Below are 16287 nucleotides of genomic sequence, written 5' to 3' on the forward strand. Positions count from 1 at the left end.
AGCACAGGGAAACGACAAAAGCTACAGCAGGTGGTCTGGTTGCTGCCTAGTCATGGTAAAACAAACATCTCAGTTTTCGTTGTTGTGTGTCGCTTCAAAAACTGGTGCCTACCACGAGGCTTGGATGGATATCTATGGATTTTGGGGTGTAACTCGCGCTGTAATGCTGCAGGACTGTGCTCGTGCAGTGATGCTCCTGATGTGGGTGTTGGAAAGTGGCGAACCAACAAGGGGTCGAGAAGTTAGAAAAGGAACTGGGGAGGTGGGATTTCCAGTGCTACTACTGATTTACTACAACCTTGCGCACCTACGTTTACCCCCTACAGCTTAGTGAGATTAATCTTGTAAGGAATATGTGGTAAAGATTAGCATAAGCATTAACTTTTGTACTTACGTACAAAATTACTTTTGTAGGGTTTTTGCTGTTGTTTTTATTGAAATATTCTTTAGCCTGTAAACAAAATTATTAGGACTCAGAATTACTACAGTCATAAAGCAGCTGAGGAAATGATGCTGCTAAATAAATACATTGTTCCTAATACCAAGAACTGACAGTAAGCACAGCTTCTGTGATACTTGAAAAGAGTTCGTTTAACAAGAGATCTCTCTCAGATCTGTTATCAAAAAGGCCTGTTTCAGCCCTTATCTGGTCAGAGGGCCTGTCTTATATTGTTAAATATAAACTGTTAGCTCCAGTGAAATAATGAGATACCCAACGTGTTGTGAAACTGACATATTGCACTTGAGACAAAACTCCAAACGTGCCATTGTGTTACCAGTAATGTTTTAGAGTGAAAGACTAACACCTCAGTTAAATACAAAGCAAAAACTTTATAGGTGATAGTTTGGGATGAGTTTAAATGTGCAAATTTTACATGTTGAACCCAAAATTTAAGCACAGAGTAACTATTACAGCTATACCAAACTATCATGAGTCTTAAAAATTCCTCTGCTACTTTAAAACAATGTTTAGAGAGTATTATGATTCCTAGCTTCCACAACTGAAGGCATTTTTTTCTTAAGTTCTTCATGCTTTCACCCACATCATCTGTAGAATTTTTAGCCTGAACGCCCTAATGTATAATTTTTTTGGTTTTGTAACTTTGTGGTAAGAAGAAGCAAAATTTAATTTTATGAAAATAGAATTTCATGTTTTCAATGATTTTCCAAGACTTTGATAGAGCTAGGTCCAACACAGGGTCTGAATTATGAAATTACAATTTAAATTGAACGTGCATACTTGTATTTTACAAACAAATTTCTCACTAAGAGAAATTTTCTTAGAGATAACTCATTTTTACTTTGCTTGGTGTAACTGAGTTTTCACTTGACAAACAGCGTATGTGTAGGTGGTGTTTTTCTACTCATCAAATAATACTGGAGTTTTTGAGCTCCACTTCACAATGAGAGCTTGGGTTTTCCTAGGAGGAGGAGTTCACTCAGGTGATTCACTTACGACAGCTCTGTTCTTTATTAATGCCCTTGGACCACACTTCTCCAGAAATGAACAATTGTGGTGACCCCATCCAAGGGAGATGCAAACTGTAAGTAAACAATGGCCACTGTAATGCTGAAAGGCACGGAAAATAGAGCTTACTTTGCTTAGTTGTCACAAAAGCAGGGGAATTTCACTGTCTCTAAGCATAAGGGAAAAAGGGAAATCTGGAAGAGAACGAAGCTAAAGAGGAAAGTGTTGGCACAGGAACAAGCCAGTAATAAACTCACGCTGAACACATTTAGGCTAGCTTTCCAACCATCAGCAGTATGTGGAGGGAGGCTAAAAAAACTGATTTTAAGAGAGCAATCATGTTATGGAAAAAATCAAATAATTGCCTGGAAGAGCAGGCATGCTATTTTCTATCTGTGTAGCAACCTCCATAACTAGGACTTTAGGAACATTTAATGAAGTACTCTTGCTGGTTGGGTAATGACAGTCCTACTCAGCCTCTCTTATTTGAAAGATCTTTTTCTGAGTGGTAAGTCTCAGCTCTTCTTGGCAAATGTACTAAGAACCAGCAAAAAATGCCTAACACTTCATGCAAAGCTTTGAAGGCAAGCTCTCTTGTAGCCTCCTACATCTTGAGCTAGAAAATACTGGCATCTCCTTGCAGAATGACTTGAGAAATACCTCTTGAAGTCATTAGATATTTGGCATACCTCTGATTCAGTGGAGAGCCTCCTTCATTAAATCTCCATGAGCACTTTTTAGCTACCTGCAGATAGAGCTGCTCAGACACTGGGACAGCCTCTTCAGTTCTAAGACTTTTCTTCACAGCTATTCTCTAGTTGTGTAATGGGTTTGTATGAGGACTGCACCTATCAGTTCTTCATTTCATTAGTCCTTACACCATTTTGGCTTTAACTTCAAGATTTACCTCAAAGTTTTCCTGTGTATTGACCTTCTCTGCTCCTCTAATATTACGAGTGCTTCATCTCATTATTCACCTCCTCAGTTGTTCCTACCTTCTAAAATAAATAGCATGATATATTTGAGATTTTTAAGGCTATGCTGGAAAGCAACAAAACTTCCTCAGATTGAAGTCGGTTATAAACATCATCCATAGCTTGAAACTTGTGGAACAGATTCTTGAGTATCTGTCTTCTCCCTTTGGATTTCCCTGTTAAATAGGAAGTTTACTGGGTTATCTTGGCAGTGCAAGTGTTACGATCTCCGCTAAGTGGACCCTAACACAGGGCTAATACCCTAATACAGCTTGATGCATGAGCTGTATTACCTCAATCTTCTAAAAGCACTGGCTTTATTTACTTCTGTATTCTAGCCGGCGGGGAGATGTGTAAAAATAATTAACAAAACATTGTAGCTTATGTACACATCCCACTTGATTTCATGTTTGCAAACACGAGAGATAATATTTTGTCTTGAAGGAGAGCCAAATGTTTTATGAAAGGTGGGACTTCACCACAAACAAAGCATTTGGATACAGTGTTCCAGTTCGGTGCCTTACACCAGATCATCAGAGATGAGTCTGCATTTTGTTCATTTTCTGTGCTTACAGATGGGGAAGTAAAGGTTTAGGTCAGGGTCATTACCTGTACCTAGCACAGAGCTGGTACATGTGCTAAAAGGTGCCCTGTTACTAAAATGGGATAGAAAACAGTTTAAAAGATGAATCCATTTGAACAGGAACTAAAGAATCCCTCTTCAGCAACAAAAGTGAACATCCATTACATCAGCCTAGAAACTAGGCACCATCACAAAAAGGCTGAGGTAACCCAGGACAACATCTCTTCTACACAGAAAAGGACTCCAAAAATCAATTAGCAGTTCGTTTTTTAATTAAATGGAGATTTATACAAACAAATAATCAGAACACTTTGGGGAAATATAGGCACCAATTGCCATAGAAAGGTTTCCTACATCACAGACAAAGGCCATCAATTCTTCACTCTCCCAGTCTGTTTTTTCCTGCAGGGAAAGCAAAGCCCAAAGCCTAATAAACCCAAACATGAATTATCTGAACTCCTTTATTCTTTTCAGACAGAAGGAGGAAATTACTTGCTGCTAAAGATGTACAGACTAGTCATTTTGCAAATGGTGCTATGAAGCTGATCAGAAGGGAATGTGTTGTAGCATAATTGCCCTATTTCAAAGCATTATCCTGTAATAACAGTCTGCAGCATGGCTGTGCTTCATTGAAAGGGAGAGAGTGCTACATCTAGCATGCACCTCAGTGCATGCACATTCCAGAGGGAAGTACCCTCCTTGTCTGCTAATGCTGGAATGCAGCCCATTAACCAGCTTGAGCCTTTTAGATCCTAATTTCAGGGCAGGGAGATAGCACTTGCTTCACTGGTTGCAGCTATTTGCTATTTCCAATTACGACCCTTGTGATTAAACCAAGCTCTGAGCCCTTAAATCCTTTTCCAAAATACAGACCAATTTTTGTTCAACAACAGTATGAAAACACTTTCTGGCACCAGGCCAAAGGAATGTGTAAGTGTGAGCTTTTCAAAAGCTATCTTATTAACTCAAAAATATTCTTAATTTTTTTTTTTTTGGTTAAAACAAACCGTGTTATACAATGCTGCAACGTAGGAAAGCTGTCGGTGTAGAATACTTCCCTTCCTGGTTGCTGGAGTTCATGTCCTTGGGTATTCATTTGTTTGCAACAGCAGAAAGTTGGTCCCGGATCCTTCCTAGACCTTCTAACATAGTGTCCAGTGTTTCTTTACTCAGTTCCACAGTCAGTGCAGAAACAACGGGACTATTTCCGCATAAGGCAGCATCTTCCTGAATCTGAAAACAGGAACGCAGTTGTTAGGTGTACGAAAAATCCATTGATGTTTTTTCCAGTGCCACTAGGAAAGTCAGTGCTTAATGGACAGATTAAGAAAAACTTGGCATCCAGCTCCGTCCTGAAGCCCAGAGCCCATTTTCTTGCTGTCAGCCTTACCAGCGGAGTGCACTCCCTTTAGCAGAGCGCCAGTAAGCACACTGAGCCGTGAATGTGGGGGAATTCTGAAGAGCCTCATGGCAGGAAGCCACATCCCTATCAGAAGCATCTTAGCAGATACCCCACACAACACGTAATCACATCCCACACACAGAAATTAATTGTTCCTCCTCCTCTGAAGCCTACCCATCCCATTTTTACTGGTTTGGGGGAATCAAGAGTTCTGTAGAATATAAGCATTAACTTTGGCTATACTCCCCGAATGACAGATGGGGACAGTGATGGAAATTATTAGTAATCAGAAGACATCTCCCAGCTACCATACTCAGCTAAACATACTGCTGAGTGACTTAGAACTAAAGGCCAATGGCTTCCCTGTAATTTATCTTTCTTTCTGTAGAGAAAAATGGTGGCTAGGCACAAATATGCTGCTTTCTCTCATCATCATGCAAAGAAATCTCTCCCTCACCATAAAAACATGGCTTTCATCGCAGAGATGATTCCCAGGTTCTGCTGTATGTCAAAGTCACCTCTGAGAAAGTCTGTGAATTGCTCAGGGGCCTCTCTGCTCCTACCCTTCAGGCAGTAAGCATGCACCAGATGCCTGTCCAAACTATTTTGTGCTGCCACTGGCAAATCAGGTGTTGGACTCAGTTATTTTGGTCCTGTACAGGTCCTGACATTACCTTTAACTGCAGCAGGCAAGTCGGGACTGCCATTCTGTTGATTGTGTCTGACGATGTCTTGATGTCCACCCTCCAGTCCATGTCGACCAGCCGAGGCAAGGAGACTGAGGGATTAAAAAACAGGGATCAGTTAGGCCTGGCAGCACACGATGACTCCAGAACCCGTGCCTGTCACCATACACATGCCTCTCCGCTAACACAATCCTGCTGGCCCTGTGAAAAATGTACGGCTGTAGTGCTACTACCCAGCTTCACATCATTTTTATGTTGTAATAAGCCAGTCAATAAGGCCTCCACGTGACGCTGGAATAACAAACAGGGTTCTCCATCATCACAAGCAAGGATGCTAAAACGCAAGACAAGCGCAGAGCGGCTAAGAGAAGGGGAGCAATAAGTTATCTTCACCTCTTCATACCCTGCTTGCAAGACTCAGTGTTTAATCATGAGTTGCTCTGGGACCTACTATACTCTGTTCTGTAACTGGCAAGAAAGCACATAGGAATCTTCTCAAAAACCAAGCAGTACAGAACTAGGAAACCGGAATCTTCACACGTCCTGCCGATTTGTTAAAAATATTGAAGATGTAGTTTCAGTTCCATCCTAGTCAGATCTCACATTAGAGAAATCATTGCGGAGTCTGATGCAACATCGACATCCATAGTGCTGGGGCTGCAAATGCCATCAGCCTTCCAATGGGAAGGAACAGGTCCAACTTGGTTGCCCTGCCAAGAAACTTGTGCAGCTAGCCCTTGCTGCAGAGAAGAGATGGGGACAGTCACTGGTAATGGCATGTACTTAATGGAGTACTGCACGTTGCACTACGGACCCTCGTCATCCCCACTTTGCAGCTGTTGCATCTATAAGACACAGAACACCTCTCGCATCTTTTTCAACTCGATTTTCTGGTAAAAGCTGAGCTACGCTTCTTGCGTTCAACAGTGCAGCATCCAATTTCCTGGGAAAACCAGTAACTTCTCGCTAGAAGGAAGTCTACACTAGGGATGTGGGAACGATGGCAAACCCTGTCAATTTGAAACAGGCATTTGCAGCTAGCATGCTTAACTACTGTGTCAGAACAAATGAGAACCAGGCACACAAGGAAACATTGTTCCTGTGTGGCTCAGGCTTTTGAAATGAGTCTGAAAGAAACGTAGGACCAACCCCATAAAAGCTCTGTAGAGAGATGATAGTTTATTCTTAAACTCGGTTTAAAATCTCAGCTGTGGTGCTTGGTGAGTTTGAGCATCTTTGCAAAGCCTTGGCAAATAACTGCTGGTGGTCAGGTTTGGTATCTATTTAAGGGTATCAGAGGGGGATGAAGAAGCAAAGACTAAACCCGTACTGAGTGCTGCAGAAAGAACTGTCCCAACAGGCAACTGCAGCCTGCCTGGATTCTGCATGCCATAAGGTGCTAGTTTCCTCCCCGAGGGCTGATCCCACATGATCCCAAGCTTTCCTTCTGCTTCCTGGTGCTCAGAGGAGTTTGTCTTTGTCAGGGGAAAGGCTCCTCCTCCCCTCAGAACTCCAGGGGGCACTGCAGAATTGGCTGCCTTGCTCTTGTGTTTGGAAGAAATTCCAGTTTACAGTCCATCAGGACCAGCACTTGGCAGTATTTGCAACAACATAAAATGCATCTGTTTAGTCTTGTATGTTAATTTGCAAAGATTGATTGTTGGCAGCTTGGAGGGACAGGAAACCATCCACATTTTCAGATTAACACAGGACAATCAGTTGGAATGTCAGTTCTTTAAAGCACTGCCTTGGCCCCTGTGTAATATGTGTTGGATATTTCATGAATATAACATTAAAATAATCCATCATTTCTTAAAAAAATAAAATCTCATTACAACAGGGCTAAATCTAATAAATACAAAAACACTCATCTCGGAGCAAAGCTCCAGGAGCCATACACCCAGCCTTGCTTCTCCTTTGTGCAGAGCTAGCTGGTGTGTCGCTGGCATGTCATGCTTGTTCTCATTTCCTCTAAGGCATGATAGTGTTAAGGATACAGGAAAAAGCACTGCGTGTCTTGGCAACGCTAGAACAATGTTTAGACTAAGCAACTGCTGTATTTACAGTATTAGCATTATGCAATAGTTTCCTCCCCCTCCCTATTTTCTACCATTTATACTATTAAGATTTTTGAGGGACAGTGGTTTTCCGGGTCTTGCTATAGTGTTTACTTCTTGGACATCATTTCCTCTGCAGGCTAAGAGAAAGGCCAAGAGGATCTATGCAGACCTCAGAGTACTCCTGTTATGAATCAGCTCTCATTTCTAAGTGCTACGGCTGAAAAGAAAGCCTCTTAAGGGAAAAAACAAACAAGTATAGCTGTGTGGAGCACTTAACTAGGAGGTAACTCACTGACTGATGCTACCAGTAACATTTGCACTGCTTAACTACATCACGCTTTAGAAAGGTGAGGAAAAAGCAAGTTATGAGTATGTGCCACATCTGGAAGAGATGTGTGAAAGAGAAAGAATGCACAGAAGTGACTGAATGTGCACAGATAAGGTGCTCCCCAATAGGAATGTATGCTTTGCAGCTCATAGTTGTTGGCTATGGACATCATTTAAAGACCTGAATGGGAAGGTCAGAGTGCTTCATGTTCAGAAGTTCGGCAAATACTTGCCACATCCAGGCTGCATTCTGCCATGTAGCAACAGATTGAGCATTAAGTGAAATTGCTCCAGGACTGGAAACAATTTAGCACAGATCTGAATACAAACTTACGGGCTGCTCCTAAGCTGAATGATGCCCCAAGCATACAGCTTCATCTAAGGCAAAGGGTGGTATCTTTGTGCTGCGCTGCACTGAAACATGCTGCCATGCACAGTTCTGAACTCCAAGCTCGCTCAAATGACCTCAGGAGCATTAATTTTATCAGAATGTGAGACACTACTTACTCTGACTTGCTTGTGCTTCATTCCTCCAAGCAGAGCTGTGAAAAGAAGGGAAAAAATGGTATCAGCAATGGGCTCAGCTCATCGCGGGCGCTGTGCTTCAGCCCGCAGCGTGCACAACACAGCCAGAACCAAAACCCTGCGCTGCCAAGCACCCACGTAGCAAACCAGGTGAACCCACCTGAACTTCCCAACCGAAAGCAGCCGGTAACACTCACACGTTCTCCAGGATTATCTTAGTTAGGAGGTTCTTCAGGTTTTGGTGGAAGTCTTCTGGAAAGAGCGCCAGGATATCTTCCGCCCTCGTCAAGCCGCGGTACACGACGTGCCTGGTGAGGCTGTGCAGGGCGGCCACCAGCTGCAGGACAGGCAGACGGGAGAAGGGGGCTCCAGCCCGGACAAGGAGCAGCCCCCAGCCCCCTTCACCCCGGCCGCCCGCCTCCACCTCGCACCCGCGGCCATGGCTCCTACCTGCGCCGCCTCCTCGGGACTGGCGGCGATGGCGGGGCAGGCGCGCTGCGCCAGCGGGCCGAGCCCGGCGGGCGGGCTGGAGAAGCAGTCCTGGCACAGCTGCCGCACGGCCTCCTTCGACGGCGCCTGCCGGGGAGCAAAGCGGGACGCGCTCAGCCGCCGCCGCCAGGCAGGGAACGGCCCCCGGCAGCGCCATGGCGGCGGCCCCGCGGCCCGCTCACCTTCAGCAGGCCCCGCAGGGCGGCGAACTCCCCCTCACGCAGCGCCGCCATCTTGGCGCCCTCAGCCGGGGCGGGCGCCGCGCCTCAGCTCCCGCCCCGCCGCCATCTTGTTGGGGCGGGGCGGGGCGGGCTGGGCACGCCGGGCGATGTAGTCCTGGTCCTGGTCCTGGCTTTAACGCGGGATAAAAGTGGAAAAAAATAACAAAACAAAACTGAAAGCTGTGAAATGTTTCAGCCACAGCTCCTCGTCCGTAAAGCGAGCTGCTGCGACAGTTATCGGAGCTGAAGTGCAGGATAACGTTTTGCACCGAATTAGCATGCGTCCTGCATCAAACTTTACAGACCCACACTTCAGTGCCCTTTCTGAAATACCTGACGTGATTTTTATTTATTTATTTATTTATTTTTGGTCATTTCTGTCAGTGCAGTGAAGAGTGAAACCAGACCCTGAGCTTAAGCCATGTGTAGCGGCTTAAACCACCTCACCGCAGGGGTCAGGGTGGCACCGAGGGGTCTCTGTCTGGCTGCAGGCTGCCCACACGGTGTCTGCTCCTCACTGAGAGGAAAATCACCTGGCACAGCCGCACCAGGATGGCGTTGTGCTGGCCCAGAGCTCGCCTGCTGCCGTGCAGCTCCAAGGAGCAAGAGTGCAAGTGGAGGGGACCGGCCTCCGTCCTTCGAGAGCCTGCAAGCATTTGGGCAAAGTCTGCTCTGCGGCATGCACAAGGTAGGATGTGCGCCATGCGAGTGGTGCATGGCCCGGGCTGAGGTCAGAGCCTCAGGTACCTGGCAGTGCAGTCGTGACCTGTGTCAACAGTGAGATCGCTGGGGTGAGAGCAAGCCCTAAATTCTCCCTTCTCCTGCTTTTCCCTTTCGGATGTAATCAATTTTTTACTGTCAGTGCAAATCCCTTTGTTGGATGCAGAGTTTAGCGGTAAACACGCTGTTTTCAGCCAGTGGGAACTGGAGGCAAAAGATTTATCATGGCATTGCTGCAATGATATGGACCATTACCTTAGTAAACTGTGTACGTTTTATGCTTTGTGAAAGATATTCAAATAAATCCTCTTTCCGAGAGAGCAATTGTCTCTTTTTTGTCTTGTATAATTCACAGCACATCTGGTGCCAGCATATCTGTGTAATCTATGGGCTTTCTCATCACCTTTTCTGTCAAAACATCTTCATTTTCATTTGCATTGTTCTCCTGTAGGCAGAATAATGCATGGTAAGAAATGCTAATGGGATGTCATTTGCATTGGGCTCCACAGGTTTGGCAAAGTAAAGGGATTCCTTTTACTTTCTCAAGCTGGGAAACCTTGAAGAGCAGAAGAATCCAAAGGGAGAATATTTTATTTTCTAGCATTTTTCGTGAGGAACAGGAAATGAGTCTCAGGGGGAACAATTTTGGGGGTATGAGTGTACCATCTGTGGCCTCTTCAAATTACTTAGTATGATCGATGAGTTCAGAGAGCTGCAGTATACTTGTGCTGCTTTCTCGAACGCTGTGTTACCGATCAGGTTAGCCCAGTGCAGGCAGTACATTGTGGAAGGCTGAAGGTCGGCCGTATGGAGTCTTCTGAGTGGAGATGCCTTCCTGGCAGAACCGATGTGCTGCTGAATGTAGGTGGTAGGACTGAGCGGGCAGTGAGCCTTGTGGATGCCATTTGCTTATCCAGGTGATAAAACTGTGTAGCTCCTTACTCTGATCGGAAAAGGAAAAAATAGCTACACAGGATCAGATTACAGGAACTGTGACATTGTCTATTCCTTCCCAAGAGGAAGAAACTGAAAGATTTGACGATGGTCTGTCCAACACTGGTGCCACAGCTGTCATTTCCACCTACACAAATATGGCAGTATCTGCAAGCTACACATTAAAACAGACCAGAAGGTGAAAGGAAGGAGGTCCTCATTTTTGTTTGCAAAGTAAGCGATCTACACAATTGCATCGCAAAGAAAAAAAATGTAGCAGTGATTAGAGGTCAGGATTTAAGAGCCAGGGAACTGGAATCATGTCTTTCTGATTCTGCTTCAGCTTTCACATGAAGCTAGGTAGCTTCATTTTTGTCACCCGAATGACAGGAAGGTAACGTAACTTCTGTGTCACGTGAAGCCCTGCATTAACAAATGCGGGCATTTATTAACATCAACAGTGAAATTAGAGGTTGTGAAAGCATAAACTGGATGAAAGTGGTATAAAAAGGCAGCACTGTGTTACAAGCTCTGGACAAATAAGCCTAAAGGGAAACAAGAGAACTGAATACGGGATATCACTTAATCTTGTAATTGTATCATTCATCTCTTAAATTCTTCCTGCTTGTTTTGTTTACAAACCCATAAAACCAGCATTTTCTACAACCAGAGGTAAGCAGAATTTTTCTAACTGTTAAAGCTTCTGAAATGCCATCCCCTGCTGAGGAAGACAGTCGCTAAGTTTTGGCAGGGCTCTTCTAAAGCAATCACTTTAAAACACTTCCATAAAAGTCAGATTGATTTTGATGCCTAGTTAAGGACTTAATTGTACAGAATAACTTTGTCAGACAAAGAGGTGGAGGGATGCAAAGGGCGGCTGGGGGCGGGGAGCAGAGGGAGTAGATAACTGTTACTGCTGTGAAGAAGGATAGGCAAGGCAAGGGAGAACGTTTACCCGTGAGTCACATATTCAGAACAAAGATACTGCCTGCCAGTAAGCACTGCTGGCATCGTGCTGAATTTGTTCTTCGGTCCTCCTCCTATTGTTGTCATTTCCTCGCTGTGGGGACCTTCTAATTATGAGGAAATAATGACAGGTTTGATTTCATATCGAAATCAAAGCGTTCCTTGTGTAGCACATGGGTGGTCAGAAGCCAACAGCAGTGCTTAGTAAACATGCCTTATCTGAGGATGAGTAAAGTTTTGTTTCGGTTTGGTTTGGTTTTGTCACCGTTTTTCCTTCCTTTCCTACTGTCTGTAGCTGTCCGCAAGGACCAGGCCTCCAAAGTCAGACTTCCTGAAGCAGCAGAGGGTGAAGGGTGAGGTTGCATCATGTAAGAGAAGCTGGTCCTGTGATCAGTGTGCTTATCACGGAGCTTTTGAGAAACACCAGCTCAGTTATCTGCTCTGCCAGAGGCAATTCTCTCTGAGCTTGAAAAAAAATCAGTTAAAGCAGCGAGGCAGCATGGATGACCTTCCCAGGTCTTCTCACAGCCCTTTTTTTCCATGATTTCACATCTGCATCACCCAGTGGGACCCAGCTGAGAGCTCTGAGCCTGCCGATGCTGTTGCTCAGCACTCTGCAGGAATTGGCTTGGCTCTCAGGCTGCTGTTTGTCCGGTCACTGAGCCTGAAAACTAAGCTCTGCCTCTGTGTAGGGCAAATTCACTTCTGCCTAGGCCTGGGTGATGTAGCTGTAGTGATTTGGAGCTCTCTTGGTTGAGCCAGCCTGGGTATCTACAAAAAGGAACAACAAAAACATTTCAGAACTTGTAATTCATATGGGGAGAGAGGATTGGTGGCCTTCTTGGCTGGGATTGACTTGAATGAGAAGGGAGAAGGGAGGTGAGGTGGGAAGGGATGGATTTGGAAGGGTAGGTGGGAGGTTTCTGGGGGGAATTGGAAACTTCCTGGGGCTTGGAGTAGGAGAATAGTTATTCATTTGCCTTTTCAGTTAAAATAGCAAATTATCTTTGTTTTCTGTATCTACTGCTACCTGGCTAGCAGGCTTCGTGGTTATGAGAGTCTTTGTGTCCTCACAAATTCATGTGGTTGTAAGGCAACATGGGTAATTACAACGGGCAAGAAGCAGCCACAGAGAATTGCCTTGTTACCAGAAGCACAGGCAGCTCTCTCCACTGGTCTCTGAGGTATTTAAATATCTCTGAGGTAATTAAATATTCCTACCTGCAAAATACTGGGAGGGAAGATAGGGAAGTTACTTGTCTGCCCTTTTTTTTTTTTTTTTTTCTTGATGGAGAGAAACTGCTGACCTGTTTTTTAGAGAAAGAGAGAGAAAGGAGGGGGAGCTAACGGGAAGAGCTGGGTATATCTCACGTATGAAGCACTGCAAGAACTATGTGTATTTCACATCCAAAGTATTTCTCTCCTACAGAAGTCAGCCATGGTGACAGAATAAATTCCATGAAACCGCAAGACGAAATCAAGAGATGGAAAACTGAATGGAAGAATTTCAGTAAGTCCGTGTAAAACATGCCTTGTATTTTTAGACATAGCTATATAACTCCAATGACAGATAAACACTTTGCAAAAATGTCATCTTTGTTACAGTCCATCAACTAGAGCGAGCATCCAAAATAAATGTAGCTGAGAGGGAATGTGTTGTGAGGAAAAAGTCAGTCTTGCTGTTCCTAACAAGGTAAAAAATAGACATAATAAAGCAAGCAAATAACTTGACAAAACCCATTTCTGCCAGCTTTTTCTCTCTCTTTTTTTTTTTTTTCTTTCCTTTAAGATGTAAAAAAGGAAAGGAATAAATTTAGCTTCTTTACAATTTTTGGTCGTAGCACTTTAACCTTTTATACTCCAGGAAAAGATGCTCACAGTTCTAGCTCAGTTTGGCTGTTCAAGGCTCCCTCAGAGAGAAAGCCTTGGGATAATAAGGTTCTGATGGGAAAAACGGTTAGGCTTTTCCCTGCATTTATAGCCTATATTCGCTGGAGCATCTGCTGCAGAACAATGGTTTCTTCTTTGTGGGCTTTCTGCTGCGAGGCAGGGCTGTGCTGTGTAACCGCACCCTGCTGGGTGTGTGCAGCTTCCCTGCTGCAAGGAAAAGTGAAGCTGTTCTCCTGCCTTGCCTAAAAAGAGCTCCATAGTAGGTGATTCTGGGTTACAGAGCAAGTGAGATAAAGCATGAGAGACATCTTTTCCTTAGTTACTTCTGCATTATTTGTGTTTTTAACAGTGTTTCTTTAGCAACAAATGAACAAATAATAGGAAAGAAATTTTCACAGAGCATGCATGCATACTTGGGTTTGCTAGTACTAGCTGCCTGCTTCTCATCAGATTCTCCAAACAGGACTTTCCTGAAGTGTCTCCAACTTTCTGAAGTCCCCTTTATACCATCTTACGTACTGATGGACATGTTAGCCTCTCCATGCCAGGGCTAGGACAGAAATTTCTTTTACTGTTGTTGTTACTGGGAATCGTGCTTAGATGTTTTACTGGTAGGGCAAATTTCCCCCTAGATGTCTGGTTACTTCTATACTAGTGAACTAAACAGTGACAAAGAACATTCCTGAGGCCATTGCTGTTAAATTTCTCGTGCTGTTCTTGGCATTGTTTCCCCTCACACTGACTGTCACTCTCCCAAGCAGCTCCAGGGTTTGGGTTAGGAGTTAGCAGGGACTAGGAAGTAACCCCAGTGAGCAGTGTGTGTATGGCCACCCAGCCAAAGAGGCTGAGAGCCACGCTGATGAAAACTGTCCCATGTCAGTTGGTCTCTGCAACAGGACCCACTCCAGAGCATGTTTAATTTACTGGCAGTATGTTTAATTTACCAGCACAAATCGAACTTTCACATTCTTATCTTCGCTTCTTTTGCTCCAGTTGCAATGAGCTTTCCAGAAGACTTGGTCTCTGTTTAGTCCATCTAACCCACGACATGAACATCAGTCGGCAGAAGCTACAACAGTCCTCCTAAGCTCCTGTGCCTAAGGGCAGAGAGAGACTGCAACACATAAGCAGGCATGAAAGGTTAAAACCCAGGACTTTAATCTTCCGATTATGAAACCCGTGTTATTTTAGGCATGTTGGCAGAGCTCTGTAGGGGAGCCCAACAGTGCAGTGTGAGGCATTTTTTGTACCCGTGGGTTATCAGCCCGCAGGCTCAATACATGGATTAAAAATAAAATAAAATAAAAATTGTCTTGCATTAAAAAAAAAAAAAAAAAAAAAAAAAAAAAGAAAGAGAAAAGAATAAGGAAAAGGAAAAATGGGCTTTGCCTGTACCTTTTTCTTTCATTTACATTTGTGTCACAAGGTAAGAAGCTGGTACAGCATCAAGAGCATCCTAATGCCCATAAGAAAAATCGTATTCTTAGTAATAAAATTGCTTGTCCTTTTCTAAATTGGAAGACAGAGGTCCTAGCTTTTAAATTAATGCAGCAGAGGCATGGCATTGTGTATATGTCAGTTGAACTGGAGGTAGGCTACATGGTGACCAAGAGACAATCTCTGTACCCCAGCCAGATGGCAAATAAGTCCTGCAGAATTTCAAGGCACAGGATTTCAGGATGGCCACCTATCTGCCTGTCAGCAGTTACCCACTCACAGAGAAATGCCTGTTTGTGCAGCACCCACTGCAGTGCAGGCTGACACAGCTTCAGGACACCTTTGTCACCAGCCAGAGGACCCAAGGGAATGGCCTGGAGCTGGGACAGGGGAGGGTCAGGCTGGGTGTTAGGAAAAGGTTCTTCACCAAGAGGGTGGTCGGGCACTGGGACAGGCTCCCCAAGAAAGCTGTAACAGCACCAAGCCTGCTGGAGTTCAAGAAACATTTGGACAGTGCTCTCAGACACATGGTCTGATTTTTGGGTGGTCCTGTGCGAGGAGTTGGACTCAATGATTCTTGTGTGTCCCTTCCAACTTGGGATGTTCTGTGATTCTGCAGTTGGATAGGAGATACTGCATGGGGGTATTTGTGCATCAGGCACACCTTCCCTGCTGGCAGTGCTTCTCTAATAGCTGTATCCTATAGAGGGTGAGAGGCTTGGAGCTATGATTTCTCAGGACAGTACAACAAGATTTGTTACAACTTGCCTGCCGAAGTCCTTAGATTTCTCCTAGGTAAAAGATCCACAAAACTACTTGTATCTACTTCTGTGAAAAATTTTGAGATTTAAAGATAGAAAACATCAGGTGAGTACTAAGTATGGCTGACTTTTTGAAACAAAGCAATTAAAATATTGAAAAGTCATGCAAATAAGGCAACTTGACAGCAACCTTTGAATGTGCATTGATTTAAAAACCTTTGCAGGCACAAAACCAAGGATCTTGTACTGAGCATTTTGACACATATTTCTCCAATTCAGAGACATTGATTGGTCTGCATGATTCAGGAAAAAATCTGTATTGATCACTGCACCTGACAGATAATCCTTGCCTTAAGGACTTGTCAGTGTTCGACTCTTTTCCTCTTGAAATTTCCACTGTTTATTTCTGTTGGTGAGACCAGATTTTGGGAGCATAAGAGTAGGGTAGAACCGTTGGAAGCACGTTGCTGGCATTAGCAGTGTTGGCCTGACTCTGCATGGCTTTGTGCCCTGTGCATTGTCAGAGTCTGTCATTTGTTCCAGTGGCTAACAGAGGTCCAAGCAGTGTAGAACTGAGATCTTTCCTGGTCGCACTGATGTGGCATTTGGCTCCAGCTCTGCTCGCTAGATAGCTGTCATCCTGACAGATTTCGAATGTTCTTATGAATTTTTTAGGGATGGACTAAAACCACATGGTTATTACTCAGGTTTGTACTCCTCAGCGTCAGTTCTCAATCAGCTTTCCCAGATGACAGTATTCCTTCTTCCCTGCCCTCTCTGCTGAAGCAGCCAGCGCCTTCCCAGCTTCAACTGCTGATACTTGAGACTCTTCAGACGGGACTGCT

The 16287-nt window shown here is 44.4% G+C and overlaps 1 protein-coding gene across 1 annotated transcript; it reads right to left on the bottom strand.

The window, feature by feature from the left end:
• Nucleotides 1-3274: 3274 nt before the first annotated feature.
• COMMD9 (COMM domain containing 9) lies at nucleotides 3275-8758 on the bottom strand. The gene is made up of 6 exons (XM_032189205.1): nucleotides 8697-8758; nucleotides 8476-8601; nucleotides 8223-8362; nucleotides 8008-8042; nucleotides 5102-5205; nucleotides 3275-4258 (listed from the first exon to the last, which is right to left on the bottom strand). Exons 1-6 carry the CDS (start codon nucleotides 8745-8747, stop codon nucleotides 4118-4120), a joined length of 597 nt encoding a protein of 198 aa, XP_032045096.1. The 5' UTR covers nucleotides 8748-8758; the 3' UTR covers nucleotides 3275-4117.
• Nucleotides 8759-16287: the final 7529 nt, after the last annotated feature.

Source organism: Aythya fuligula, chromosome 5 (genome assembly GCF_009819795.1).
Source record: "Aythya fuligula isolate bAytFul2 chromosome 5, bAytFul2.pri, whole genome shotgun sequence".
Lineage (NCBI taxonomy): Eukaryota > Metazoa > Chordata > Aves > Anseriformes > Anatidae > Aythya > Aythya fuligula.